Here is a 27667-nt window from a genome sequence, read left to right as displayed (position 1 = left end):
AATGCTAAATGCTTTTGCTTTAGAAACTCAGAGTAATGGAAATGCTGAAAATGCTGGGGGTTTTCACAAGGGACCATCCCCTCCAAATGAAGGTCATATATATGATACCAGCTTCACTGAAATAGAAATCCTGAGTGTGTCATCCAAGCCCAGTCCCCTGAAGGACTAACAGCTTCCTTGTGAGGGAAGAGGAGGGCCAGGCACTGATCTCTTCCCCGTGGTGACAGTGACAGGGCCTGAAGCTGCATCAGGAGAGGTTTAGGTTGGACATTAGGAAAAGTGTTTTATCCAGAGGGCGGCTGGGCATTGGAACAGGCTCCCCTAGGTAGTGGCCACAGCATAAAGCCTGACAGAGCCTAACAAGTGTTTGCAAATCACTGTCGGGCACATCGTGTGACTCTTGGCGTGTCCTCTGCAGGGCCGGAGTTGGATCTTAGAGTCGCTTCCTACTCAGCATATTCTGCATTTCTTTTTAACTTCAGTTAAATACCAAGCACAGCACACAAGCTTTTCGTCCACAACTATCATTTTTTAAATGCCAAACTCTCTATTTATTTTTTTCCCCACAAAGGAAAGTATAAAGAACCTAGATGCGTAAACTCCATGTCACAAATTAAGGAGCGAAACACGCCGAAAGCTGACAATAACAGAGTAGTCGACACGGCTCCAAACGAGGGCAAGAGCTGATCCTCGTCCACGCTTAGGGTTTCGACATGATTTTACTCGTCTTCCCTCAGCCAAAAGCATTTACAGAGTTCATCGCCGTTTTCCTATCTTATTTTGTAAGAAAAACACGCTGGACGATTCCCCGCCGGCCTCACAACAGCGCTGGACGCGCCCCAGTCCCTTCATGGGGCGGGGGCGTGCCCTGAGTGGAAAACTACCATTCCCAGGAGACACCGCCGCCGGCCTTTGGGGCGTCGCGCCCCCATCACAATGCACCTTGGGAGTTGGAGTTTCCTCGCCCACCGCTCTTCTCCCGCCCGCCCCGGCGGTTGCGCGGGGGATCCTCGGGCGCTCCGCGGTCCAGGTTGGGCGGGGCGCGCGCAGTGCGGAAGGGCATAGGCGGGCGGAGGTTACCAGGTAACGGTGAGTGTGTCTGTCTGTCCGTCTGTGTCTGTATCCCTCCGCCAGGAACCGCCCCCCGCGCTCCCGGCGTAGTGGCGGCCAAGATGGCGGCGGTCGCTGAGGCAGGAGCGTCGTGATCGCCTCCGCCAGCCCTGTCCCGCCGCGTCGGACGAAGCGAGGCCGCGCCGCTCCTCCGCCGCCCGAAAGCGAAACGTTCGCCCGGGCAGCCCGGGCCCCGCGAGTGGCGGCCGGCGGTGGAGGAGGAGCCAAGCCGGGTGACCTCCCCTCCGGCGCGGGGTGAGCCGCCTTCTCCTGCCCCTCGCGCGGCGCGCTGCCCCTTCCCCGTCCCTGTTCCCTGGTGGCGGCGGGGCCGCGCTGGTGTGGCGGGCGAGGGCGGCGGCCCGCGAGGGTCGGGACGAGGAGCGGGCAGTGGGCTAAGGAAGCAGGTGCTGGGCGGCGGGGAAACCGTGCGGTAGCAGCGGGCTGTGCGGGCCGCGCCCCTCGCACAGGGCAGGGCGCGTTATCCGCTCTCCAAGGAGACGCGGCCGCGTTCGCGGCAGTGGAGGCGCCTTGAGCAGAGCCCGCCTACCCACGCACCCCGCGGCGCCCGGGCTTTGGCGCCGGGAGCGAGCGGGATCTCTGCCCGCCGCCCGCGGGCCGGGAGCGCCTCGCCCGCCTCAGGCAGCGAGCGGTGAGGCCGGCAGAGCCGCCAGACCATCGCCCGCTCCGCCGGCCCCGCTGGCGGCGAGACCCGCCGGGCCTGCCCTCGGCGCCTGCCGTTGGGATCGGAGCAGATCGGGACGGCAGAGCCTGCGGGCGCTGGGGAGGCCCCGGCGCTGGAAGCTGGAGTGCCGGACACACCGCCCGTAGGCAGGGTGTGTGAGTGTGCGGCTGGTGTGAGCGCTATCCGGTGCGCCGGGAGAGGATCTGCTCTGTTGACTGCTCCTGTGTGATGATACTGTATGGTTTGCTTTTAAGGAGTTAATGCCCAGTGAGGAGCGCACGTCTTAAAAAGCTAAACTTAAAAAGAAATATTTGGCCCCATTTTCAGCCTTCATGGTGCTATGATGACATTTTGCGACTTTCTGTTTTCCGTTTATTTTTTTTAATTGTCAAAAGTTTTCTCTCTGCAGTATTAGGTGCTCTAGAGAGCTCGTGCATTCACATGAATGCTATGGGAAAAAATTCTCAAGAGCATCTTTACTGTAGAAAAAAGCCTTTTGAAGTGCGTACCTTTGTTTTGCTTGTGTGTTAAGCAGTGTTTCTTCTGTGCAATCTACATATTGCTGATACATGGGCAGGATGTTTTGACTCTAATCTTACATGTTTTGCCTATAATTCTGCATATTATCTGAAGTTATTATTACTGTAGAAAGTATGGTTTAGAGTCTTTTTTTCTCAAATCCCTGGTAAATTTTGTAAGGCAGTAGGCACATGCTCAAAGCTTTTGTACAGTTCCTATGACTTGCAAAAACCTGAAATTAGCAATAGGTTGCTGTAGATAGATGGACAGGTAGATAATGGGCAGATAGCAAAGTTTTTAGAAGAGGATTTTTTTGCAGAAATGGCTGGTAAAATTAAAGAAAAATGCATATGGGTGAAATGTGTATGTGGAGGTGGAAAGCACAGCTTCATGTGAAAGAAGAAAAAACCTAGCTGAACCGCTGTGTTCTTGAACTGAGTTAAGGATCAGAGCTCTCTGATCTTAAACTTGCTTGATTATAGTTCATTTGGAGGTATCAAAGATTATAATAGGGATATTGAGAAGCTTTCTTTTTGGTAAGGGGACAGTTCTGTTAGAACACTTTAAAATCTTGCTGGAAGTAATGAAGATACTGTTATTTTTGAGCCGTGTTTATCACGGTATGTTGGTGTATGCTGGGTCTCCTTGTTCAAGAGTCCTGTTATTCAGAATATTCCATCTGGGGCAGATGGAATTTACTTCAGAGGTAATGAGTCTCCTGCAGCAAAGATAGTTGAGAACAGGTTTTGTGGAAGTTTTAAAATAAATAAATGTTGAGTAGTTACTTGTATTTTGTAAAAAGGAATATTGCCACTTCTTTTTACAGTAGAAGGTAGGGAAAAACTACTATTGCTGTGGTTTTAATAGAATTATATAACATGATGATGAGGAAACAGCTTACAGAATGGAACTGTAAACCCAGATGGCCTCTAATCCTCCTCATGCTCGGTGACATAGGTCAGGATACAGTGCCTGTTGAAATGTTGGGTCTTAGGCATCTACAGAGCCGAGCAGTTTATCTGTAACTGGAGAGTTTGTTAAAATCGTGGCTGCTTTTAAACTGATAACTATGCATTTGCTTTGAATGCTTGTAAGTTTTAGCATGAGCTTCCCTGCGAACTTTTTATAGGACGTACCCTCTGGTTGCATGGCCTAGTGGGCGCTTCTGTTGGGGTGAAGAAGGGAGTGTGAGTTCTTGTGCGGGGACAGAAGGGCAGAGTTCCCAAAGCAGCAGGCACTTACGGCTGTTCTGCGAGTGCTGTGATCGGGGTTGTGAGATGCAGAAGCGGAATGACTCCGAACTGTGTCACCGTGACCTAGGCTGGCACGCTGCCGAGTGAGATGTGGTTATGGTGTAAGGGCCATGAGTGGTAGATCCCATTTCCTTTATGATTTGGTAGTTGGCTGTGTTTGCATAGGAATTTGTGAGTGTGCCTCTTGAGAGGGCTCTACTGTGTGATTTTGATGGAATCCTATGCCAAGGCAAGACAGGTGTACTAGGACAGCTTTTAAATTTAGTTCAAGATTAATCTGTTTTCCTTTCTGGAACTGATATTAAAAAGAACCAACAAACTTTTTAAATACTTCCTAATCTTTGGTTTTGGGTGATTTCTTCACCTGCACTCTGAAAATTAGTAGTCGATAGTTGCAGTAAGATGTTGAGAAAGTAGTTCGTATCAACTTCTATATTTTTATTTTTTCAGTTAAGCTTAGGGTTATGTCCTAACATTGTGGTGGAAATGAGCTGGAAAAAGTAAATCTCTGCAAGACTGCTTTTCTTCTGTATCTGTTACAGCTTTTCATAGGTAAATTTTGTAGCTTTCTGCAGTGGAATTGTGCCAGCAGCACTTAGCAAATACAGTTATGTGTTCTTCACGTTTTGGAAAAGCCTAATCTAATTTTACTCTCATAAAGGAATACTTTTTCTGATCTTTCAGCTTTAACAATTTTTTTTAGTTCTAAAACAAGAAGTGAAAATGAAAACTTTGAACATTTAAAGTTGCTTTATATTGCACAGAGTGACACTGATGGAGAGCAGCTAAGCTCTATGAAACCCACATTATTTTGTTTGGTTTTGGTAGAAACTGTAATGTAAATGGCAGGTCATTCACTGCTTAAACAGCTTAATGAGTGGTAATAAAAGTAAAAATCCTTTTACTGACGTCTGTTTTCCCTGTATTTTTTCAAGTGTGTCATTCAGTACTCTGTTTTCAGTATCTCAGTATGAAAATGAATGTGGAAGTTTGACATCGTGGGTCTCCAAAGTCATTTATTGTATCAAATAGACATAGCCCTGGGCCTGAAAGTATGGGCTTTAGGAATTATGAAACAGTCTTTCTGAGCACTGTATAATTTGTTTTAAATTGAGGACAACTGAAAGCCACAAAAACAAAAACAAAAAACAAAAAAAAAAAAAAAAAAGAAGAAGAAAAAGAAAAACAAACAAACAAAACCCCAAACGAAAAAAACCCCAACTTTCTTTCATAGATCAGAGGTTAAAAAGCCCCAACCCACACCTACTGTTTGTTTATTTTTTAATGCCAGTTTCTGTGTTCTTCTCATTGATACTTTTCTAGTAACAGAGCGTAGTAAATGGGGAGTTTCATTTCCTAAACAGCTTTGTGTTTTCATCTTATAATGAATATATAGTTGTCTTCTCAGATCATGAATCTTTAAAATTTTCTATGTAAACTGATTTTAATACACACGTTTCTTTCAACTCCTTCTTATAGATAGCTTTTATTGATCGATTGTCATGGCAGCAGGAGGTGGTCCCTTTGAAGAAGGCATGAATGATCAGGATTTGCCCAGCTGGAGCAATGAGAGCCTTGACGACCGGCTGAACAACACGGTAAAATTCTTCTTTTCTTTTTGTTGCCATTTGATGCTGTACATACGAATTACCAGCTAGATTCTGTTAGTGGCAGGTAACAGTGCAAACCCCTCAGCCTTGTCATGCATGGCTTTGCATCCAGTGCAGCTTCACCTGGAAAACCTGAGGTAAATGTAAGCAAGCAATGGTTATAATTCAGAGATTGTGGGGTCTGTAGAGGTATTTATGGCAAGTGTTTTGGGTAAATAAAGTAGCTAGACACAAAAGCATTGTAGGTGACATGAAAGTGAAAGCTATAATTTAAAACATTCTGAACTCCTGAAAGTAAAAGAGTCCCCAGCAAAGAAGAAAAATACAACTTGAGCTTCATTTGAAGTTAATTTAATGCATTTAGGATGAAATGGATTTTAAATTTCCTGACAAGCTATTTTTAATTATGCAGTGGAAAAAATTTTATTTTGCAAAGTGACATTTCCTCTAGAAAACTTAGAGCTTATTTCAATGTGGCTTGCTATTTTTACTTCTAAAATGGAAGTAAACTCTCTCACAGAATACAAACATTTGCTTTTTGTCTGTATGGATAACAAAATTTTTTTTCTCTCTCTCCTTCCCCTTAAGGACTGGGGAGGTCAACAGAAGAAAGCAAACAGGTCTTCAGAGAAAAACAAGAAAAAGCTTAGTGGGGAAGGAGAAACAAGACTTACTAATGACATATCTCCAGAATCTTCACCTGGAATGGAACGACGGAAGTCCAGAACTTCTCACAGCTTTCCTCATGCTCGATACATGACTCAGATGTCTGTTCCAGAGCAGGCTGAACTAGAAAGGCTTAAACAAAGAATAAACTTCAGTGATCTGGATCAGGTTTGTGTGAATACTAGCTCTCACTAGAAATGTGACTCCAAAATGTATTCGGTTATCGCTTAATAAAGTGACAGATGAATAAAGAATCCCTTCATAACTGATCAAGGTGAAAAAAAAAAAAACTTACAGACACCATGACAACCAAATCAAAATTCTGGTTTTGAACTTCAGAAAATAAGGGAAAGTTCAGGACTATGGCTTTCCTCTGTGTGATAGCTGTCTTCACTTTCTTGCTCTCAGCCATTAACAAATTCCTGTGTCCTGAGAGCAGTATTTCTTACTCATCATAATTGTATGCTACCTGAAAATAGCTGTTACCTTGTTTTGAAAGTCTGTTCTCAAACTGCCAGTTAGTGCTCCTGAACATTCTTACCCTTGTGAATTAAGCAGAGGAGTATCATTAAAAGCTGCTCCTCAGTAGAGCAGAGAATTTTATGGCACAAATTCTTGAGCCATAACTACTTTTTTGGAAATACAGCACATTCATCCTTCCCTTGTCCAAAGCTAAGGAAAAATATGAGGGATTGATTCTTTTGGAACAAGGCATAAGTTTGTGCTAACAATTTCACAACAGAGGCTAGTTCATCTTTACCAAAGGTTGTTGCTAACTTCTTTGGTTAAGATGGTTCTTTCCAGTGAGATGCATTGTGTTGACTTACAGTAAAGGCTGCGCATAACTTCCTATTCAGACGTATGTTAGGGCAACATGTTGCTATTCACAAGGTTTTAAAGAAAAGCTGAAGTTCTGAGGTATTATGTTCTGCACAGGAATATGTTATTCTTTTATGACTGTTCTTCTCTCAAATTACCTGGAGAAGTGGAATGCCTTTTGGTACAGTAAAGATCAAGGTCACAGGAGAAATGTGGAACTAAATTCTGAGAAACTACAAAATGTTTTTACTTCATATTGTTCTGTGAGGATGCATTTGCTTTCTGAAGACTTTATGGCAAAAATTATTGGCACTGTCTTCAGCTAACTTTTCGTGAGTTGGTGACTGATTAGGTAACTTTAAAATCAGTCTAATAATACTGTAAAGAAGTAATACAAGCAGGGAAACGAAGCAGTGTTGAGAACATATTGGATAAAAAAAATAAAGCAATTGTTATTTCTTTTGTTTGTATATAGAGAAGCATTGGAAGCGATTCTCAAGGCAGGGCAACAGCTGCTAATAACAAACGTCAACTTAATGAAAACAAAAAACCATTCAACTTCCTGTCACTACAGATTAACACTAACAAAAGCAAAGGTCCTACCTCAGGTTCCCAAAAAAAGGAAGGTGTGGTATCAGCGCAACGTAAAGAGTTGTTTGGAGCTGCTCTAAGCAAGGACTTCTTGCAAAACTGTCAAGCATCTGCTCAAGAAGATGGAAGGGGAGAACAAGCAATGGATAGTAGCCAGGTATTTATACAGCCTATAAAGTCTACAAAATATTGACTCTTAATCTTCAGTGCTGCTTTCTAAATTTCTTCAAAATAAAAATCTTTATTGGAAATATTTAACTTCCTACTCTTCTGAAACTTGAAGAAAATGTGAAACCAGCTTAATTATCTACTCTTCTTTAGAAATCTGCTTGTTGGTACCAGAAGTAATAATTTTCATTTTAGAGGTTGGTTCCCTTTTATGTGGCTCCAGAAAGTGCTCTCACAGTTGACTGTTTTCCTATGTTGATGAGCTCAGTTGTGTTTAGCGTGTGTTGACCAGAAGCCCTGAGCTTCAGCCTTGCAACTTCCCGCATGCATAAATCTATCCTTATAAAGGCTGTTGACTTTTAACCACTTGTGGAAGAGTGCTTGGAGGAGTGAAAGTACTAACCTGTCCCCCTTTCATTACTCCTTTGCTGTTGCTATCACTGTCTTGTGCATTGAATACATTGCAGTTGTAGCTGAATGCATTCAGTAACTTCAGTGTCTTTGCAGATTGTGAGCAGACTAGTTCAGATTCGCGACTATATTGCTAAGGCCAGCTCCATGCGGGATGATCTTGTAGAGAAAAATGAAAGATCGGCCAATGTTGAGCGTTTATCACACCTTATAGATGACCTTAAAGAGCAGGAGAAATCCTATCTGAAATTTTTGCAAAAGATGCTTGTAAGTTTGAGAACATAATATGTTTGTTTCTGCACTGTAAGCTTTTTTTAGGAGTTGACAGTTTATGTTTTGTTGGTGCTACTGAGGGTGTTGATTTTGGTGTGTAGTGCCTTCCATAATTAATTTTTGCTGCCTCCTTATATAGCTTTTGATTTGTGCCAATGAAATATTTCAGGCTAGAGAAAATGAGGAGGATGATGTTCGGACTGTAGATTCAGCTGTGGGATCTGGTTCTGTAGGTGAGAGCACATCGCTAAACATTGATGTGCAGTCTGAGGCTTCAGATACCACGGTAAGCTGACTTTTAGCAATCAAGGTAGAAATGAGGGCTTTTTTTGGTTTTTTCATGGGTCTTGTGATAGTGTCGTAATCTGCAGTTCAATTTAAAAATAGTAAATCCCCAAGCACTCCATTCAGGAGGTGTCCATGCATTTGTGGATTTATTTTTTTAATATGAGAAAAAAAGTAATGATTCTGTCACAACAACAATCTGAAGAATCTTTTAAATCTTTATTCCTTCTTCAAAGTACAATGAAGAATTAAATGTATACTTTGGCAGAGAATTCATTCACTTGATGTAGGAAGAAATAACCTTTATATACAGTTTTTCGTCTCTTAAGTTCCTCTTAGTGGGGAAAAATTTTGGGTGTTGGGTGAGGGGAGGGTTAGAAATGTATCATTAGTGGGCCATTGTCCAAGCATCTTTCTAGTGATAAGACAGAAGTATTGACCTGGCACAAGAGTTTCTCTCATTTCTTGGAAAGATGGGGCACCTCTTCAGTAAATGTGTTCTGAATTTAGTGCTGAGATAAACAGTCGAATCATCCTTTCTATTTATAAAAGCTTTTTTTTTTTTTTTAAACAAGGTAAACATATCTTGTAGTAGATACAAAAGCATTTTAATAACTTAAGGTTTCTGTCTTCTGTTCTATTACACTGAAGAAAAGGACTAGAGAGCAGGTATTCTTTCTGGCCAGTTAGCACACTGACTGTCCTATGAATGAGGAGAATTTACCTGCTTGGAAATAAAACAGTTAAATCATTAAGAAGCTTTTGTACTTATTTTTGGCTTTATAAGAACCCTTTCTGTCTCTGTAAGGAAATAAAATGATAGACATGGAAGATGCACTTTTAACTTAAAAAAAATTAAATTTGGAAAATGCAGAAAGAGACAGGTATGTTTTTTAAGAAGTGTCATGTAAACTTGCAGTTGTCTCAGTATTTGCAAAATTTGTGCTTAAGTTTTTTGTTTGGCTCTTAATTTTCCATCTAAGCTCTCTTTACGTGCAGCTTGAATATTTTACATGCAGAGTGCATACTTCTGGTCGTATAATGTCGATTGCTATATGAAGCTTTATTGTTGTGCAAATTCTAAGAATGACTAAAATTGCCTTCACTCTGTAGTAGATGTTATTAGATATTAGTTTTCATTATTTGACAAGATAAAGTGGGTAGATTTGTAACTTAAAACTGCATGCTAAGTTGGAGCACATTTTCAAAATCTAACATACTAAACTATTCAATATAGGAGGTATCTTTTAGTTTGAGTTGTCGGCCCCGCATTGAGGACAATCTAGGGAATTCAGCTGCTCGAGAACAGGTTACAGACATTGATGTTACACCAAGCCCTAAAGGGAAAAGTGAGAGAGCTGCTCTGAATGACAGGGAAATCTGGCCTTGTGGGATTAATAGCCACAATCATGGATTGCTTTCAAAGGTACACTTCAAAATGTTACTTTAGCTTCAAATAGGCTTTATACAGGCTAGTCTTCCTCATCCCCCATCTCCCTTATTAATTGCTTCAAATGTACTTGTTACTTACAGTGAATGTTCTGACTGGATTGCTTATCTGTATCCAGCTGTCTTTTCACAAATTAGTCGTCTTTGCCTAGAATATTTTTTTCTTTGAATAGAAATGTTTCACAACTTTGTCTTCTGAATTATTAGGATTGAAAGTTGGCATTGATGTAACTCTGTACAGCAGGTTTTATGATTTTATGTAGATCATCCTTCTAAGTTTTGTTGTTCCCTTATTGGGAAAACGTATTGTAAATGTGACATTCAGACACTTGTCATGGTTACACTAGTAGTCTGCCAATGCACATTTAAACTAATACCAAAAACAGAAAACTAATTAGAAATTAGTAGCCTTAACTGTTCCACAAGTGTTTTTCTGTAGCTGTTGATACAAATATTTGGTTGGAAGGAGGAAAACTTTCAAGGGGCGCAGTGTCTAAAGCATTTTTTTTACCCATTATGAGCTTGTCTATATGGTTGTCCTTCCTGTGATTTAATTTTTAAAAAGTCTTTAATTCAATCATTTTTTCCCCCAAAAATAAAAGACTTAAATGTTTTGTCAAGCTTACTAGTCTAAATGTAGAACTAAGTTTGAAACAATTGTTAATACAATTTTAATGAACTCACGCAAATCTGGTACATTAGATAAAGCCTGGATTATTTAATAGGTGAGTGAGGCTGAGACGTATACCCTTGTTCCCTTTCTTCCCCTTGTTCTTTCCTGTGCTGATTTCAGTGTGTGATCTATTTTGACTTTAATCTGCTGTTTATATGGAAAGTGGGAGTTAAACAGCAATCATCAGTGTTAGTTGTGGTGCATCTTTTAGTGACACTTTGAGGAGTTTAGAATTCTGGGTGCTTTCAGCTTTCTCTGCTGGAAAGTTGAGCATTCATTAGTAGCATTCATTAGTACCCAGAACTAGTTAGTAAGATGCCTGCTTCTATTCTGACATTTGATGCAGAGTATTTGGACTGAATTTTCTACTTTAAAAACTTAATATTATATGGATAGAAAATTATGCTTTCAAGTTAATAGTGTTCTTTGTAAATGCTTGTTATTTTCCATTTTTTCATGTGCAAAGTGCAATAACGCAACTTCAGACAGGATGAGGATCTTAACTGTGGATGTCTCATTAAAATACCTAATTTGAGTAAAAGTTTTGATGCAAATCTCCAGCTCCTAATTAGCATTGGATGAGGAAAATAACTGAGTTTTAATATATTTTAACTGCTCAGCATGCTTTCATTCTTTCAGAACTATTTCAGAATATTGTTTGAAAACAATGTAGACAGGGTTCTATGCATGTTTTTGTTATGAAATTGATTTACCCAAACCTGGCCTATTCTAGTATCAATGCCATAAATACAGCACACTGAACTTAACGCCTTATAGGTTAGAAATGAGATACTGCCCAAAACATTATTCTGAAAATTTTAGAGATTTAAGGCCAGTAAATCAATTGACATCTTGTGTTTTGTGTTTTATATAGCTCCATGATGCAATCCTTACCTTGCTTACCTTTAGCAGTCTTAAAGGTTAATACCCTCTGTTATGATTTAAAAGACAGAGGGAAGCTTTGGTTAGTCTTTGGGTCACATTAGGGCAGCTGACTGGCTTTGTAAAGAAAAAGAAAACTTAAACCCTCAGGAGCTATAAGCATGTCTTGGTGGTACAGGTTTCTTCCTGTTGGATGTCTGAGGGGTTTTTTTAAACAAAACTATCAGAAAGGTGGAGCTGTTTCCTTTTTACTTTTTTCCATTAACCAGGCTTTTAATTTATATGCAAGTTGTTCTTGTTTTGAAACTTTTTTTACTAGTTCTCAACAGATAAACAGTTGTAGTTATGGTAATGTTGCTCCATCTCTTGCAGGCCAGAGATCCTCAACAGGAAGCTAAAGAAGAGTTGGAGAACTTGAAAAAACAGCATGATTTATTGAAAAGGATGCTACAACAGCAAGAGGAATTAAAGGCTCTTCAAGGAAGACAGGCAGCTCTTCTTGCTTTGCAGCATAAAGCAGAGCAAGCCATTGCTGTCTTGGATGATTCTGGTATGTGGAGTGATGATGTCTCTTATATCATGTTAGCATGCTGATGGAATGATTAAAGCTGGAATTGTGAAATACACATTAAAAAGACTTTTTTTATTGCAAACCTTCTGTTTCTGAAGAGTTGACAATGTAACATTATAAAATTAATTGTAAAAACCCAGAGCTGATTACTGTGGTTTACCTGTAAAATCCTAAAAGCATGGGTTTTTCTCCTAAGAATTGGTCTACTTAATGTAAGATTCAAATTCAACTTATGGCAAAATAAATGTTTCCAAAATTTGAAAACAGTGAAAATTTACTATGTGTGTAATGAAGTCATAATCTCTGGGGAAAATAAATAATATTTGTGTTTGACTTTCTTATGAGCTGTTGGTTTGTATTTGGGGGGAAATAGGAGGAATCATTTGCATCTTTCAACTGCCACTTGCATATTTAGTATTGTTCGAATATGAACTTGTAGGCAAAGGCAAAAAGCTTTCTTTTAAATTTATTTCTCTCATAAAGATTCTTGAAGAACAAACTTCCAGGACTCCATTTGCGGATGTAAATATTGCAACTCTACACCAATATGAAAGCTTGGTGTCCTGTTAATTTATTATTTTGAGAAAGTGAAATTACCTGCACTGTTGTTAGTTTGGCTATATTAAATAATTGAATTTTTATTTCTAATAAGTTTCTATCAGCCTTAGACAAATTGGTTGATTTCATTTTGCTCTGGCATTTTTAGCAGAACACAGAGCAAGCCTGAAGTCCTTTTTTTTATGGTCCTTTACAAAGCTGAGTTGTCTTGTTAGTATTTTTGTAGCATAAGTCATCTTTCAAGAGTAAGGCTGCTGGAAAGGACACAAAATTAAAAATACGTGCTGTGTTTTTAGTGGGTCAGTATATTGATGTTGCTAAACTACACATTTTATTTTAAATAGCCTTTATTTCATCGCTGTGGAAAAAGATTTATATTTTCCCCTTTTTCTGTATGCCCAGTTGTAACAGAAACTACAGGTAGTGTTTCAGGAGTGAGTCTTACATCAGAGCTGAATGAAGAATTGAATGACTTAATTCAACGCTTTCACAACCAACTTCATGATTCTCAGGTTAGTCCTGAGATTGTACTGTATAGATTTTGCGATTATCAGTTTTATTTTCTATTTAACAATGCAGTTCAGTGTTTGTCTTGCTCCTTTGTATTTCTTAGTGAAGTTACCAGATTTTCCCCCAAACTTGAAAACTCAGTAAACTTGAAAATTCTTAAGGGTAATTAGCTGACGGATCTATGCCTTGTGTCTCATGGGTTTCCATGAAAGTCTAGAGAAGTAGTTTCTTTATTGCAATTTAATTATTAACTCAGTATATTATTGGGATGTCATTAGAGTGTTTTCAGTATATTTCCCTTTATAATATTTTTCGGTTTGGTGTTGATTCTGGTGTTGTATATAGAAGGTCCATAAGAAAGCTTTTTGTTTCTTACATTTCTTACAATTTATTTACCTTTTTTGTAGTACTTTAAATAAAATGGAATTACTCTTTTTAGACACAGTCTGTGCCTGACAATAGAAGGCAAGCAGAAAGCCTTTCACTTACCAGAGAGATTTCACAAAGCAGAAACTCTTCAATGTCTGAACACCAGTCAGATGAGAAGGCACAGCTTTTTAACAAGATGCGAATGTTACAGGGTAAAAAGCAAAAGATGGACAAACTATTAGGAGAACTTCATACACTTCGTGACCAGCATCTAAATAACTCTTCCTGTAAGTCAGTATGGGCAGAACTGTGTCTTTTTCATGAATGCCATGTTTTTAATATGTGTGTTTTGTAACGTAGGCTTTCAGATTGTAATTGGTCAATGAAATGCTGGTGATAAAAAAACTGCTGGGCCAATGTTATTGTAAATGGTTTTTAATGCTGTGTAAGTTTCTGTCTTAACAAAAAACACTACAAGTAATGATGATGAGTGTGTTAGCACTTTTGTTTATAGCACAGAAGTTGACTAATGTGAGGATGTGATGAGTTTTTTCTTCAAGGCTTGTCTGTGACACATGTGGCTCGTGAAAAAAAGCCATATGAACTTGAGCTTTGTGATTTTATCACAGTATGTTTGCATTTGTGCACTCAGCACTTCATGTGTTAGTAGCCTTATGGCAATATGGCTTTGCTTCCTCTCTGTCAAAAGGCTTTCATATGCACTTATGGTAGGGACTTCAATCACAGGCCATTCTAGAGGGCTTTACCTGTCTGACTGGACTAGAGCTTTGGCCTTTTTCTTTTAATGGCTTTGAGCTCTGATTATTGATGCAGACCTGTCCACTTGCTGCTCTCGCTCTGTTTCTAACAATGCATTTGTACTGGTGGCTGGAAACTTCTGAGGGGTGATTGCAGCATATTCTGGTTAGCATTGAGAAATGAGGCCTTGAAGTATGCACTTGGAGAAAGACATGCTGATTTAATAGTTATGTTACAGTACCCCAATTTTTCTGTATATCTTTGCATATAATATGAACATATTCGGATATGATTTCATGTAGCTAGAAGAAGGAAACATCCAGTTCATTGTACAGCAAATGGAGAGAACTTAGCAGAGGTGAAAAATTTGCTAGGATTTTTCTTTTGATCAAAACTCTAAAATGTTAAATTTTTATAAAAAAGCAATGTAGCCCTAAGTAAACCCTTGAAAAAACTCTATGGGCATGAAAGCTTCTACTTCTGACATTCAATAAAGCTAAAAGGGAATAAGTGAAATCTTGTTTACAAAAGCCACCTTATTGCTCACTGCCTATTGACATTGCGTGCAATGAAACTTAAGAAAAAAGCTTTTTTTTCCTGAGGAAAGAAGTTAACTGCTGTTTTGCCTATTGATAATGTTTTCTGTTGTTATTTTAATATAATTCAGTTAAGCAGATTCCTTATTACGAATTGTTCACATAAGCTGCATTTCTTTTCTGTAGTTTTTCCTGCTTCAGGTTCTCCTCAAAGGAGCATTGATCAAAGAAGTACAACTTCAGCTGCTTCTGGTCCTGTAGGCATAGTAACTGTTGTCAATGGTGAACCAAACAGTCTGGCATCTGCTCCCTATCCTCCTGATTCCCTGCTTTCTCAGAATGAGAGTGAAGAGGATGAAAATCTAAATCCAACGGAAAAACTTCAGTAAAAGTTCTTTAATTTTTTTCGGCGTTTGCTTTAGTACTTTGGAGAGGGTTTTTTTTAATAAGTTTCGTGTCAACTATTTCCATTTTTTGATCTACCTAATTTAGTGTTACAGATTACTTAGTAATACAGTAGAATGAATTCAGAGCTTCAAGTGTAAAGTTCTTATAGCTTGGAAACTGTCAGTAAACTCTTAAGAACTTTAGAGTATATATATTCTTTTTAACTGTACACTGATTAGCATAATACAGCAAAACAGATTAAATACTCTTTTTTTTTCCTCCTCAGGAAGCTAAATGAGGTTCGTAAGAGACTGAATGAGTTACGTGAGTTAGTTCACTACTATGAGCAGACATCTGATATGATGACAGATGCTGTGAATGAAAACACTAAGGAGGAGGAAGAAACAGAAGAATCAGAAAGTGATTCTGAACATGAAGATCCGCAGCCTGTTACAAATATTAGGTTGTTGTATTTTTTGTTATCCAAAGTCTTTGTAGCTGAGTTGTTGCTTCAGGAAGCCCGCAATACTTTATTTGAGTCAACCAGAAGTAACTTAAATCTGTGCTTATTACATTTAAAACATTCCAGATTTTTTAATTTGAGGTAACTGTTACATGGATGTTTAATAATTATCTAATCCTTAAGAAAAAATATTTAGATTAGTATGAACATTTAGAAAATCACTGTAAGACTTCAGAAATCTGTAATTCCTTTGAGTTTAAGTACTGAATTATGTGTATGGAGTTTCACTAGAAGATTACAGTCTTAGACTAGAGAATTGGAGTAAAAACCCTTCAGTTTACAGCTGTAGTCTGGCACCTGGATGCATTGAAGATCTTCACCTGGTAGAAATGAACAGTCACTTAGCTATGCATCATATAAAGCTTTTATAATGTAGACATATACCTAATGTATTATTGCAGATCTAGCAGGGGATAATTTAAAGCTGTTTGATTGTTTTTAAAAAAGTAATCTGTTGGAGAGATGAATATAGAAAACTCCCAATGTCTGGATGGATTTTATATGGGATTGGGGTTTGTTTGTTTGGGGGTTTTGTTGGGTTTTTTTAGGGGGAGGGGTCAGAACACCTATTCGTAAAAAAGCCAGGTAGAAAAAGACTAAAGTAAAATTGTATCCATACCAGTTTTTAAAAAGTTAACATGAGTAATTTATTTCACCCTAGAAACCCTCAAGGAATCAGTAGTTGGAGTGAAATAAATAGCAACTCAAATGTACAGTGTGGAACTAATAACAGAGATGGAAGACATCTTAATACAGACTGTGAAATAAACAACCGATCTGCTGCTAATATAAGGACTCTAAAAATGTCTTCTGCGTTAGGTATGTTCTAAAATCTTCCAATAATTTTACTTCTTAGTGCAAATAACTTTGATATCTGCACAGAGTTTGGTAGATCCTTCTTTGATGAGTAGAATATTCAAGAACCTTATCATTAAGCTAATATTTTTCTAATGTCCAGTAATTACAGTGGACTTCAGAAGTTCAGTAATGTGTCTTTGGTATTGTTTTGTTTCCTCCTTTCCAGACTGTCATAACAGGGAGAATGACAAACACCTTGATCTACCCCAAGGTGAACGTGATGAAGTGGAAGAAGATCGAGTTAGTGACGATTCTATGTCTAGTCACAGAAGCAGCCTGGGTGATGTGGCTGGAGATGCTGAGTTTGAGCAGAAGATCAATAGGCTTATAGCTGCAAAACAGAAGCTCAGACATTTACAAAACCTTGCTGCTATGGTGCAGGTATGTTATAAATATAAATTTGTGCACAAAAATTTAGCATTCATGGTGTCATGTTATTTGTACCTTTTGATAGGGAAAAATTGCAGCAGTGGCTAAGGCTTTCATATTTTCAATTTGAGAACTGAAAATGCAGAAATGATGAAAAAATAAAAGCAGAATAGAAAACCAGTAGGACTTTCTCCAAAATATTTTAGATTTAGTTTTCAGGAGTAGTTTTGTTACTAATTGTAGTTGTTAATAATAATATTTTACTTCACTGACTGCAGTGAATAAGCAGTCTTGTTCACCTCAGTCTCCTTCTGTTCCTCCTTGTTCTTTCTTTATATGTTTGTATGTTTCTGTCCACTGAGTCACAGGCAAGTGGTTTATGCTTCCAGAATGAGACAAATTATTTGCATTTAGAGTGGAAGTTTCAGTAGATGAGGTTGAGATAAATAACTTTAAATTCTCTCATTAACTCAATTTATGTTAAAATCATGATGCCATGGTTATAATGACTTCTCAGTTCTTGGTTTGTACTAAAGATAAAGCTATTCAGACTGATTAGTTTTGAAAAAATCAGACCAGACAAACTAGATATGTTACATTTTTTTTGTATCAACTTGAAAATAGTCTGATTACCTTTCTGACATCCTTTTAGGATGACGATCCAGAACCTCAAGGAGCAATTGCAAATGCATCTAATATTGGTGACTTGTTGGGTGAGGTGGAAGAGACAAAGCAACAACCAAACAATGTCCGAACGAGTTCCAACAAGTTAAAAAAAGATGTGCGACTGAATGAAAAAGCAAGGTAAGCCTTTGTCAGATGGTAGAGCTATGCTTTAGGCAACTTCTTGCCAAGTAACACGTGGTTAACTTATTTACACAGAGAGAAGTTCTATGAAGCTAAACTTCAGCAGCAGCAACGGGAGCTTAAGCAGTTACAAGAAGAAAGAAGAAAACTGTTTGAGATCCAGGAAAAAATTCAAGTGTTACAGAAAGCTTGTCCTGACCTTCAAGTAGGTAGAATGTATTTCTTTGCTGTCTTAAGGTGTTGAGCAAAGAAACATAAAATATCTTGCTTACCATTTTTTCCCTGTGAAAATTGGAAAGAACTTAAAATTGGTAATAGTTGTGTACTGTAAGCAGGTGGATTTTTAAACCTAGAGTTCTGCTTATGTCATTCACTTTTCAGTGGTTCTTGTTCAGTGGTTGGTGTATTTTGATTTTGCTGTAGTTTGTCTTCAAAAGCCTTGATAGAGTCTTCAAAGATACAGAACCTTCTGTCTTATTTTTAGCCTGAAATTTTTCTGTCTATACTGGTCAGTCACTGCATCTTTACTTCCCTTAGCAGTCATTTGCTGGTATTTTGGAATGATGCCATATTGTCTAAGCATGATCAACACTGTTGCATTTTAACTTCACAGGGCTTTACTGTTTTTCATGGTCTTTGAAGATTAACTTCTTTCTGTGACTGTGAAGTGAGCAGTAAATTAACAATACTGTTTATCTAGAACATAATAATACGTAAATTAAGCTTTATTGATTCCTAGGTGAGTTTTGAAATAAATATTTAGCCTTGATTCAAAAATCCTTTTCCCATGATACTGACTTTCTAGCCTCATATAGCCTTAACTGTGTTGGGTTTTAACTGCAGGTAAGTTTTAGAAATTGTTATATTCTATTTTGCCATTTTGCTTTCTCTTTCAGTTGTCCACTGGCCTGGGTAACTGCCCAGCAAATAGACAGACTTCACAAGCAACATCAACTCCAGCCATGAATGAGTGTAACACAGCTGGCAGGCCTTTATTTGAGTGTGATGAATCTGTACCAGTAGGCAATGAGGTATTTCATACTTGATATGCAGTGACTTAAAAAGGGTTTAGAAAGAAGTTACAGGTTGCTTGGATGCATTTTAAGTAGCTGGCCTGGAGAGTGGAGTAGTAGCTATTTTAACAAAGCATGTATAACTTCTTTATTTTGTTTCTGGAAAGAAGGAAATACTCACTTGAACTGGCAAGACATTTTCCCCCAAATATAGCAGTTGTACTAAATATTAATGTGAAAGTTGAATTAATTTTGAATTTTTACCATGAACATTGGATATTGTATACTGCAGGCAGGTCATCCTTCGAGAAAATGATGAAAGTATTTGTTGAAACCTGATTTATCTTTGTGTCTTTTTTCACCTTTTCCCCTGAAACTGTCTTTGATATTGATCTAGATAGTACTTATTCTTTCCTGAAATTATGCTAGCATTGTATTCTAAGTCTTCCATTTTACTGCAAGCAGTTGTGGTCTGAGATGAGAAGACATGAGATTTTAAGAGAAGAATTGCGACAGAGAAGAAAGCAGCTCGAAGCTTTAATGGCTGAAGATCAGAGAAGGAGAGAGCTCGCAGAAACAATATCTGCTGTTGCTGCATCTGTTAAAAGTGAAGGGTCAGAAGCTCAGTGTACTCCACAGCAGAGCAGGACTGAAAAGTAAGACCACAAGTTATTCTGTATTCATCAATGGGTGCTTCTGTTGTTTAGTAGGATGTCAGTGTTGAGGGCACTTTCTTGTGTTCATCTGACCATTGAATGTGATGATTTAACAGAGCAGGAAATTTAATTTCTTGCCTTGTGAAGTGATTGTTATTTAGCAACTTGCCAGTTTTATGGGTTTTCCCAGCATATTTCGTCTCTTCTGTTCTACCAGTGGGGAAAAAAAATCACCTAAGAATCAGAGTAGTTTTTTTTCATATTTACCCATTTTATAGCATAGTAAAGTAATACATTTCCAATACAGACAGTAATTTAATTTATCTGTCCCAGTATTAGAAGCAGAATGCAATTTTGCACTGGTGAGAATCACAGAATCAACTTGGTTGGAAAAGACCTTGAAGACTGAGTCCAACCTATGGCCAGATACCACCTTCCCAACATGGCACTGAGTGCCACATCCAGTTTTGTGCCACATTCTTAAATGCCTCCAGGGACAGTGACTCAGCCACTTCCCTGGACAGCCCACTCCAATGCCCAGTCAATCACTGATGTCCAGCCTAAGCCCTCCCTGACTCAGCTTAAGATTGTCCTCATGTACTGTCACTGGTTGCTTTGGAGATGAGGCTGACCCCCCACCTGGCTGCACCCTCCTATCAGGCAGTTGTAAAGAGCAATGTGATCTCCCCTAAAACTCCTCCAGGCTAAATAACCCCAGCTCCCTCAGCCACTTCTTATATAACTTGTGTTCCACTCTCTTCACCAGCCTTGTTGCCCTTCTCTGGAGTTGCTCCAGCATCTCAAAGTCCTTCCTAAATTGAGGGGCCCGGAACTGGACACAGTACTCAAGGTGCAGCCTAAGTTGTGCCAAGTACAGGGGAAGAATGACCTCCCTGGTCTTGATGGCCACACTGTTCCTGATACGGGCAAGGTTGCTAATGTCCTTCTTGGCCATGTGGGCACACTACTGGCTCATGTTCAGAACAGTGCAGTTCTTTTTGGTGCAGCTTGATTAATTGCAGATAGACTTGCAATTGTCAGCAGATTGTTTTAATAATTCATCATAAAATTGAAAAAAAAATGCTCATTTTCCAAACACCCCTTTTTTCCCTGACCTTGCAATGTTCACTAGGACAATGGCTACCTGGGGAGGTTCTACCCAGTGTGCCCTAGAGGAAGAAAATGGAGATGAAGATGGTTATCTCTCTGATGGAGTTGGTCAGGCAGAAGAAGAGGAAGAAGATGCATCAAGTTTGAATGACAGTTTCTCTGTTTATCCCAATAACAACATACCAGAAAATGCCTATTTCGTTAAAGGAAACAAAGATAGGTTAGTAGCATTATTTGTTGATCTGATGCTTGTCTGAGTGTATTTGGAAGAGGGTGGAAGAAGTATTGCATTAATTACATGGTATCCTCACAGCAAAGCAAAATTTCTTTCTGCTTGTTAGGGAGTTGTGTGTAGTGGCAGTTTCTTGTCTGAGTCTTTGTAGCTGCAATGCATGTAACTGACTTGGTGATTTCTTTTGTTTTCAGCCTTACGAAAAATCTGCCATTGAGCTGTCCAGTTGTGTGGCAGTGGCTCCTGATGTTGCCATTTATTTTTAATCAGCTTAAAAGATAACCAGTCTGTGTGAAATTTTTGCTGTGATCAGTCTCTTCAAAAATAGTAGTTCAGAGAATTAAACTAACTCTGAAATTTTTCCTACTAAACTGCTGGCTTCTGTAGTAGTGAAAATTATTTCTTAATTATTGTGAATAATTTTAACTCTTGTTTACCTGATTGACTTCTGTCATAACATTTGTGTGATTAAATGAAAATACCATGTTAAAAAGAATGTATGTATCTGCAGTTATCTCATCTGGTTTGGATACCAAAATGATTTTAGTAGACAGTGGGCTCATCAGGGGCTAAGACTTGTCAATGTATTTTGTTGGTGGCTTCTGTTTTCATTGAGTACATGTTAGCAGTAATGGGAAATACTCAAGACCAAGACACTTTCTTAGTCGTTCCTTTTTTCACAGTCATAGTCAGGTGGTGGTCTCCTGTTTCTGTTTCGTTAGGATAATGTTGGATTGACAAAATGGCATGTGTGATTAGCTGGCCTGTGCCATGTGAGTTTTGTGATACAAAACTTAAACGTAATTTGAATAATGGGAATATCATTAGTTGTTTGGATTCTCTGATTTTGTCCTCATTCTTCAAATTTTCCCAACCCAGGTGGAAAAACTGCCGTCCCCTTTCAGCAGATGGAAATTATCGTCCAGTGTCTAAGGCCAGGCAACAGCAAAACATAAATATGCGACGTCAGGAAAATTTTCGGTGGGTGTCTGAGCTTTCCTATGTGGAAGAAAAGGAACGATGGCAAGAGCAGATCAATCAGTTGAAGAAACAGCATGAATTTAGTGTCAGCATTTGTCAGACTTTGATGCAGGATCAGCAGGTAAATATGAAGAGTGATTATTTTGCTGTTCTTTTTTGCCTTTTAGTCTCTTTCTAGCAATAGCTTCTGGATTTTGTGATTTTGTCATTGTTACATATTTTCTTTCCACAGACCCTCTCTTGCCTTCTGCAGACTTTGCTCACAGGCCCCTACAGCATGATGCCCAATAATGTTGCATCTTCACAAATACATCTTATTATGCATCAATTAAACCAGTGTTACACTCAACTGACTTGGCAGCAGAATAATGTCCAAAGGTTTGTTGACTGTATTAGTGCTTAACTGTGAAATTTGAAATGCTTCAGTGGCAGGAATATGGTTCTGTGAATAAAAGATTACAGATAATGGTTAAATATGAGACTCTTGAACTGCTAAGTTCATAACAAGCTTTTGAAATTGTGTGCAGCATTTCTGGTTATCGTCTTTTTCCCCACCACCTCTTTAACACCTTTAAAAGTACTTTCCTAGTAATCTTCATTGAAGAGAACCAAAAGTTGGCAAAAATATGTTGCAGTAGTTGTTTTCTAATATGCTTTTGTGTCTGTAGTCTTCACTAGACTACCTGGCAAGATTCTGGATTCCAGTGGTAATAAACAGCAAAAAAGCTTTTTGTCCTTTCTTAGTGTTTTCACTTAGAATTTGTGTAAGATTCCATGATCCAAATTATCTTTTTTGAAAAAAGATGTAATAGTCATTTTAATTCATTGCATGAGAGTTGAAGCTTTTAATCTCTTGTTTTGTACTTGGTAGGTGATATATATGTGCTGTCCTCTTACACGGTTTTTAAAATCAATTTTAACCTCAGTTCTGTAAACACTTTGTATATTTGATTGTTTCTGTTGAAGTTTTCTGCTTGTTTATTTCTTTAGTATGTAGTCAGGTTTTTTTGTTCTTACAAGGATGTTTAAACTGTGCATGCATGACCACTAGTACAGAGCAGTTGATTTTAAACCTACTCAGGATTAAATATAAGTAATTTTTGTCTTGAGGTTTTTTTATAAGCTAAATAGAGCACTTCTTTACATATGTTACATGATGTAGGTGAAATAATATGAAACTCAAATTACTTGAGTATAAATTTACAGTGTTCCCATAATATTATTTTTTGCCCAAGTTGTTATTTTTTTCTTATTTTCAAGGTTGAAACAAATGTTAAGTGATGTTATGCAGCAGCAAGAACAGCAGTGTCAAGAGAAACCATCAAGAAAGGAGAGAGGCAGTAGTGTACCGCCACCTCCATCTCCTGTTTTCTGTCCATTCAGCTACCCTCCACAACCTGTGAACCTCTTCAGTGTTCCAGGATTTACTAATTTTTCCTCCTTTGCTCCAGGTGAGTATTACTGTAGGTGTGAGAAGTAATATGAATTTCAAAAATTGACATTTTCTCATTTAATTGAAATTGTAATGTGAACTTAATAAAACTCAGTCACTTTTCCATTATTGAAATGGTCTTAGACAGAACTTTAATATTTATTGCTGAATAATTGTATAATTTTACTTCAGTATGAAGAGCAAGACTCTCTTAGTATGAAGTTGGTTATACTTGAAAATACTAACTCCATGTAAGGTTTCAAATGTTCTTCATCCAACATACCAAAAACAGTGTTTGAAGCTTTTACATACCTTCAGCAATCGTTTCATAGTTGAAATGATGTTTTGAGTGAACCATGTAATTGGAAGGTGGCACTTGGTAATTACTTCTGATTTTCTTAGACCTTTAAACACTCATGTTTGTTATAAATGCCTATGAATGGAGCATGTTACCCAATTTTTGTTCCCATCAGAGTTATACAGTAACTGTTGATTTGGACGCAGTATTCCTAATCTCTTTCTCTAATCTACTTTTGTTGTTGGATTTGGAGGACAAGAGTGTGGGTATTTTATTGTATAACTCAGAGTAAACAAAACTGTGTTAATATATTTCAGTCTTATTAGGAAACCAGGAAATAGGCATAGACCTAGATTAGAACTTTCAAATTGCAAAATCTGTTTTCTGTTTGAGAATGTTTTTTAAATTACATAAAAGCTACCCAAAAGAACAGTTACATTCAGTTTGCCACTTCCATAAAGATTCTGATATAAAAATTGTAGTATGAATCTGTGACTTCTTTGGCTCTATAAGTACCTGAACCATTGGAATTTTCTTGTCAATTTGATGGTGGTTGAAGTATTGATAAGGTCTTCAGGCAGACAGAATTCTGTCTCTTTTTTTGTTGTTATTTTTGCTTTCACTTCTAGGAGCTCTTTACTGGAGTAGTTTCTTGAAGGACCTTGATCTCCACTGATGGGATTGTAGTATCCAGTAGTGTTCAAAACTTGCACTAAAGATAAATTCTGATTGTTTACAGTGCTTTCAGGATAAAAACAGTTCTTGCTTACTTCCCCAATTTATTTTTGCTTCATAATTTCATGCTGCCACACAGTATGTCTCAAATTTGAATTTTACTACACAAATAAATGAGGTAGGATCTTCTGACTCTCTTGTTTACTTTGTAGGTATTAACTGTAATCCAGTGTTTCCCTCTGGTTTTGGAGATTTTGCACATAACGTTTCTCCACGCAGCAGTGAGCAGCAGGAGCAACAACATCCTCTAGATCATAATACTTCTGGGAAAACTGAGTATATGGCATTCCCCAAACCCTTTGAAAGCAGTTCTTCTAACGGAGCAGAAAAACAAAGGTATTGAATATCAAAGTACAGCTCTCCTTTAATAATTTCTCCTCCCTTTTCTGGGGCTTGTGGGAATTCATCATTCATTAAGGGCGTTTATTGTTGTAGAATTACTACATGAGCTTGACTTTTGTAACTTCTGGTTTAATTTTTTTCAGTATTATTCTGCTTTTTTATATATTAATTAAGGTATAATTTCATGAAAATTTAAAAATCAAATGGAATCTTGGAGTGGTTTTCTAACACTTTCTGTAGGTGGAGTAAGATGTTGTTTCTGTGGGATTGTTTTGAAACTGAGTTGTTTGAATAACTAGAGGATGTCATTTCAGTGTATGCTTATTTTTGTGCTACTGTGCATTGTACTGGATGTTGCTTTAAGAAATATTTTGACCTGCGGTACTTTTTGAGCACAGCAGTACTTCATCAATGTATTTGTGTTGAAACCAGTGATAAATAAATGTGAAGTTCCATTTTCCATTTGGAAGGGTTCTTTGGAGTTATTTATTTTTCAATATTCATTTGATGTCTGAGTAACAAGGGCAGATAATTTGCATTACGGATGAACTCTTTGCCTGGTAATACATTATGTTTCTATCTGAGAGATTATGTTGTGGTATATTGAGATTGGTCTGTGGGTCTTTTTTTTCTGACAGAAGGAATCATAGACAACCTGAAGAGGAAATGGAAAAAAGATCAAATTGGCTGGATGATAGCCAAGAAATGAAGAAAGATGATCAATCTCAGCTGAATGCAGGTTTTGCAGTTTCAGTACAAAACATTGCTTCTGGTCATAAAAATCAGTGTGATATGAACCGGAGAAGAGAGTTTGATGAAGAGTCTTTGGAGAGTTTCAGTAGCATGCCTGATCCAATAGACCCAACTACTGTGACAAAGACATTTAGATCTAGAAAAGCATCGGCGCAAGCAAGCCTGGCATCAAAAGATAAAACGCCCAAATCAAAGAATAAGAGGAAGAGTTCTTTGCAGCTGAAAGGCAGAATTAAAAATACTGGTAGGTTGTAAAGTAATCTTGGATACTGTGGCAAACTTGGCTTGGATTATAATCATTACATTCCAGAGAACTTACTCTCCATAAATGGTACCTATAATAATGAAAATAAGTTATTGAAATTACTGAATTTTAGACAATACAACTGCATAAGGCTTTTTTAGGATTTCAGTAAGTAGAAAATAAATAACCAGTTGAGAGGATCATGGATGCAGATATGTGCAGATTTAAAATAACAAGGAGAATCTACTTCATTGTCTTCATGTTCAAACTGGATTACTTGTTGAAAAATAAGCTTCATTAAAATTCTGAGGAGAGAGGGACAGTACTAGTTAGTATAGTAGTACTGCTGGAGTTGCTGAGGATTTAGTACTAATGTATGGCTTCAGTATACAGAGGAAGATTTTAGTATAGGAAGCATCATTAGTATTTTGCATCTTTAAGAGTGCCCTTGAAAAAATTTTCTAAAGTAATAAAACGTTTTGTAAGCTGCTTCTTTATTTCTTCCTTTTCATTTCCTCCCATTAGGTTATGAAAGTGCAAGTGCTTCAAGTGTGTGTGAGCCCTGCAAGAACAGTAAAAGCAGACCGTCTGATGACGTGGTTCATGCAAAGGTGTTCAGCAAAAGGAATCAGGAACAACTGGAAAAAATAATTAAATACAGTAGATCTACAGAAATGTCTTCAGGTACTCTTTTCTAAATGTCTAATTATTTTGTCAACTTATGTGAGTAAGGGACCTTACTTGCTAGTGTGTTATTTAAATGCAGTGTGTTTTGACAGGAATGCAGGACTGCATATTTAGCATGTGGATTTTGCATTCTAATTTCTAAGGATGCTGTAAATGTAAATGTGTAAAAAGTTGGCTATTAATTGCTTTTGATTGTTTTCTGTATGTTAAATACTTGATTAAAGCAATTTAGAGACCTGTTACCATAAGCAAAAATGTAGCCAGTCTCACCCATTTGTTGGTGATTTTATGGAAAGTAGCTGTAAAACTGATGAAACTTTGCTTAATGTTTAAACGACATCCTGTACTGCATACATGTTTTCTTCCTATTCGTGCTTAAGTGAGCTCCACCAAATATCACTCAAATTCAGTCTTTTAACATCACATAAACATTTTTGCCATCTGCACTGCTTTTCTTGTATCTAGATCATAAAAATTCTCTCTCCTTTGCCTTTTTTGGTTCTGCCATTATTTTGTTTAAGAGATGCAGAAATTTTAGTCGTTGTAGCATAATAAAAGCTTTGCCAGTGTAGCTATGTCCACACTAAGAGCTGTTTATTAGTGTACAATCACTGGTCAAGTTCTCATTCTCACAATAAGCAGCTCTGATGTGGTTTGGATGACTAAGCAGTCTTCCTCCTGCTGTTTTGTATAGACCCTGTCTTTATTTCTGGTGCGCATTTTTGTGTTTATCACTGTCTATCCCCACTTTCCTACAGCGCATGCTAGGAGAATTCTGCAGCAGTCTAACAGAAATGCATGCATTGAAGCGCCAGGTAATGCATTCACTGCTCAGCTTCAACGATATGCTATTACTTTTTTTTTTTTTTCCTTCTCTTATCTTTGGTCCTATAACTCACTGTTTAGCAGATGTTCAAGATTAGTGCTGTTGCAGCACCTTCCCTATAACCAAGACAAGAGAAGTAACCTTGCATGGAGTGTGCAGCATTACAAACTGCTTGGAATTACAGTTGCGGAGAACGTGGTTACCACGTTCTTGATTAGTAACAACTACAAATAAAAAATACGGATGCAGATACTACATCCAAAAATTAATTTCAGTAGGCATTTTTAGTATGTTTAAAAGCTGCTATTATATATTAGTAATGGGGGAGGGAAGCAATTTGTGGTAACTTTTCAAAGGTTGAAAAAGCTTGCCTGTGCTTAAAAAATTGGTAAAATATTTGTAGATAATCAAATTGCACAGTAATGTTTGCTGTATTGCTAATAACTTAATTAACTTGAATACTAACAATTACACATCTGTTAAATTGAGTTTTCCAAATTTAACTGTGTTTCCATTCAGCATTTCCCAAATAATGTATGTAATAATTTAATTGTTCTGATGCAAGGATAATCCTTAATTACCAAATGAATGGGAGATTTATTAAGCAACACATTGTCTTATATGTAATAGGGTTTAAGAGTAGGAAGTTTTTTGTAAACTTGGGAGTGATACTAGACATGTATAAGAATGTAGCATTTATGTTGGGAGAGAGTGGCTTTC

General features: G+C 37.9%; 1 protein-coding gene across 19 annotated transcripts in view; it reads left to right on the top strand.

Annotated features, from left to right (window-relative positions):
- Positions 1 to 1207: 1207 nt before the first annotated feature.
- The window catches only part of PCM1 (pericentriolar material 1), a 39324-nt gene continuing 12864 nt past the window's right edge, over positions 1208 to 27667 (top strand). For 6 of the 19 annotated variants that reach the window (XM_041402610.1, XM_041402609.1, XM_041402603.1 and 3 more), the window contains exons 1-26: positions 1208 to 1365; positions 5044 to 5162; positions 5763 to 6008; positions 7135 to 7407; positions 7926 to 8096; positions 8272 to 8388; positions 9625 to 9813; positions 11764 to 11941; positions 12923 to 13032; positions 13470 to 13686; positions 14881 to 15079; positions 15368 to 15544; positions 16266 to 16423; positions 16629 to 16843; positions 17484 to 17635; positions 17714 to 17843; positions 18535 to 18669; positions 19117 to 19307; positions 20440 to 20637; positions 21529 to 21751; positions 21863 to 22008; positions 22891 to 23081; positions 24248 to 24431; positions 25076 to 25434; positions 25960 to 26118; positions 26880 to 26936. In XM_041402610.1, the coding sequence (XP_041258544.1) occupies positions 5067 to 5162; positions 5763 to 6008; positions 7135 to 7407; positions 7926 to 8096; positions 8272 to 8388; positions 9625 to 9813; positions 11764 to 11941; positions 12923 to 13032; positions 13470 to 13686; positions 14881 to 15079; positions 15368 to 15544; positions 16266 to 16423; positions 16629 to 16843; positions 17484 to 17635; positions 17714 to 17843; positions 18535 to 18669; positions 19117 to 19307; positions 20440 to 20637; positions 21529 to 21751; positions 21863 to 22008; positions 22891 to 23081; positions 24248 to 24431; positions 25076 to 25434; positions 25960 to 26118; positions 26880 to 26936 (4471 nt within the window). In that variant the 5' untranslated portion in view covers positions 1208 to 1365; positions 5044 to 5066. Of the gene's footprint in view, positions 1366 to 5043; positions 5163 to 5762; positions 6009 to 7134; positions 7408 to 7925; positions 8097 to 8271; positions 8389 to 9624; positions 9814 to 11763; positions 11942 to 12922; positions 13033 to 13469; positions 13687 to 14880; positions 15080 to 15367; positions 15545 to 16265; positions 16424 to 16628; positions 16844 to 17483; positions 17636 to 17713; positions 17844 to 18534; positions 18670 to 19113; positions 19308 to 20439; positions 20638 to 21528; positions 21752 to 21862; positions 22009 to 22890; positions 23082 to 24247; positions 24432 to 25075; positions 25435 to 25959; positions 26119 to 26879; positions 26937 to 27667 lie in introns of all 19 variants that reach the window. The other 13 variants (XM_041402606.1, XM_041402604.1, XM_041402601.1 and 10 more) reach the window with 12 other exon arrangements.

The sequence above is a fragment of the Onychostruthus taczanowskii genome, unplaced genomic scaffold (assembly GCF_017590055.1).
Source record: "Onychostruthus taczanowskii isolate IOZ18803 unplaced genomic scaffold, ASM1759005v1 scaffold2, whole genome shotgun sequence".
Taxonomy (NCBI): Eukaryota; Metazoa; Chordata; class Aves; order Passeriformes; family Passeridae; genus Onychostruthus; species Onychostruthus taczanowskii.
This window is presented reverse-complemented; position numbering and strand designations above follow the sequence as displayed.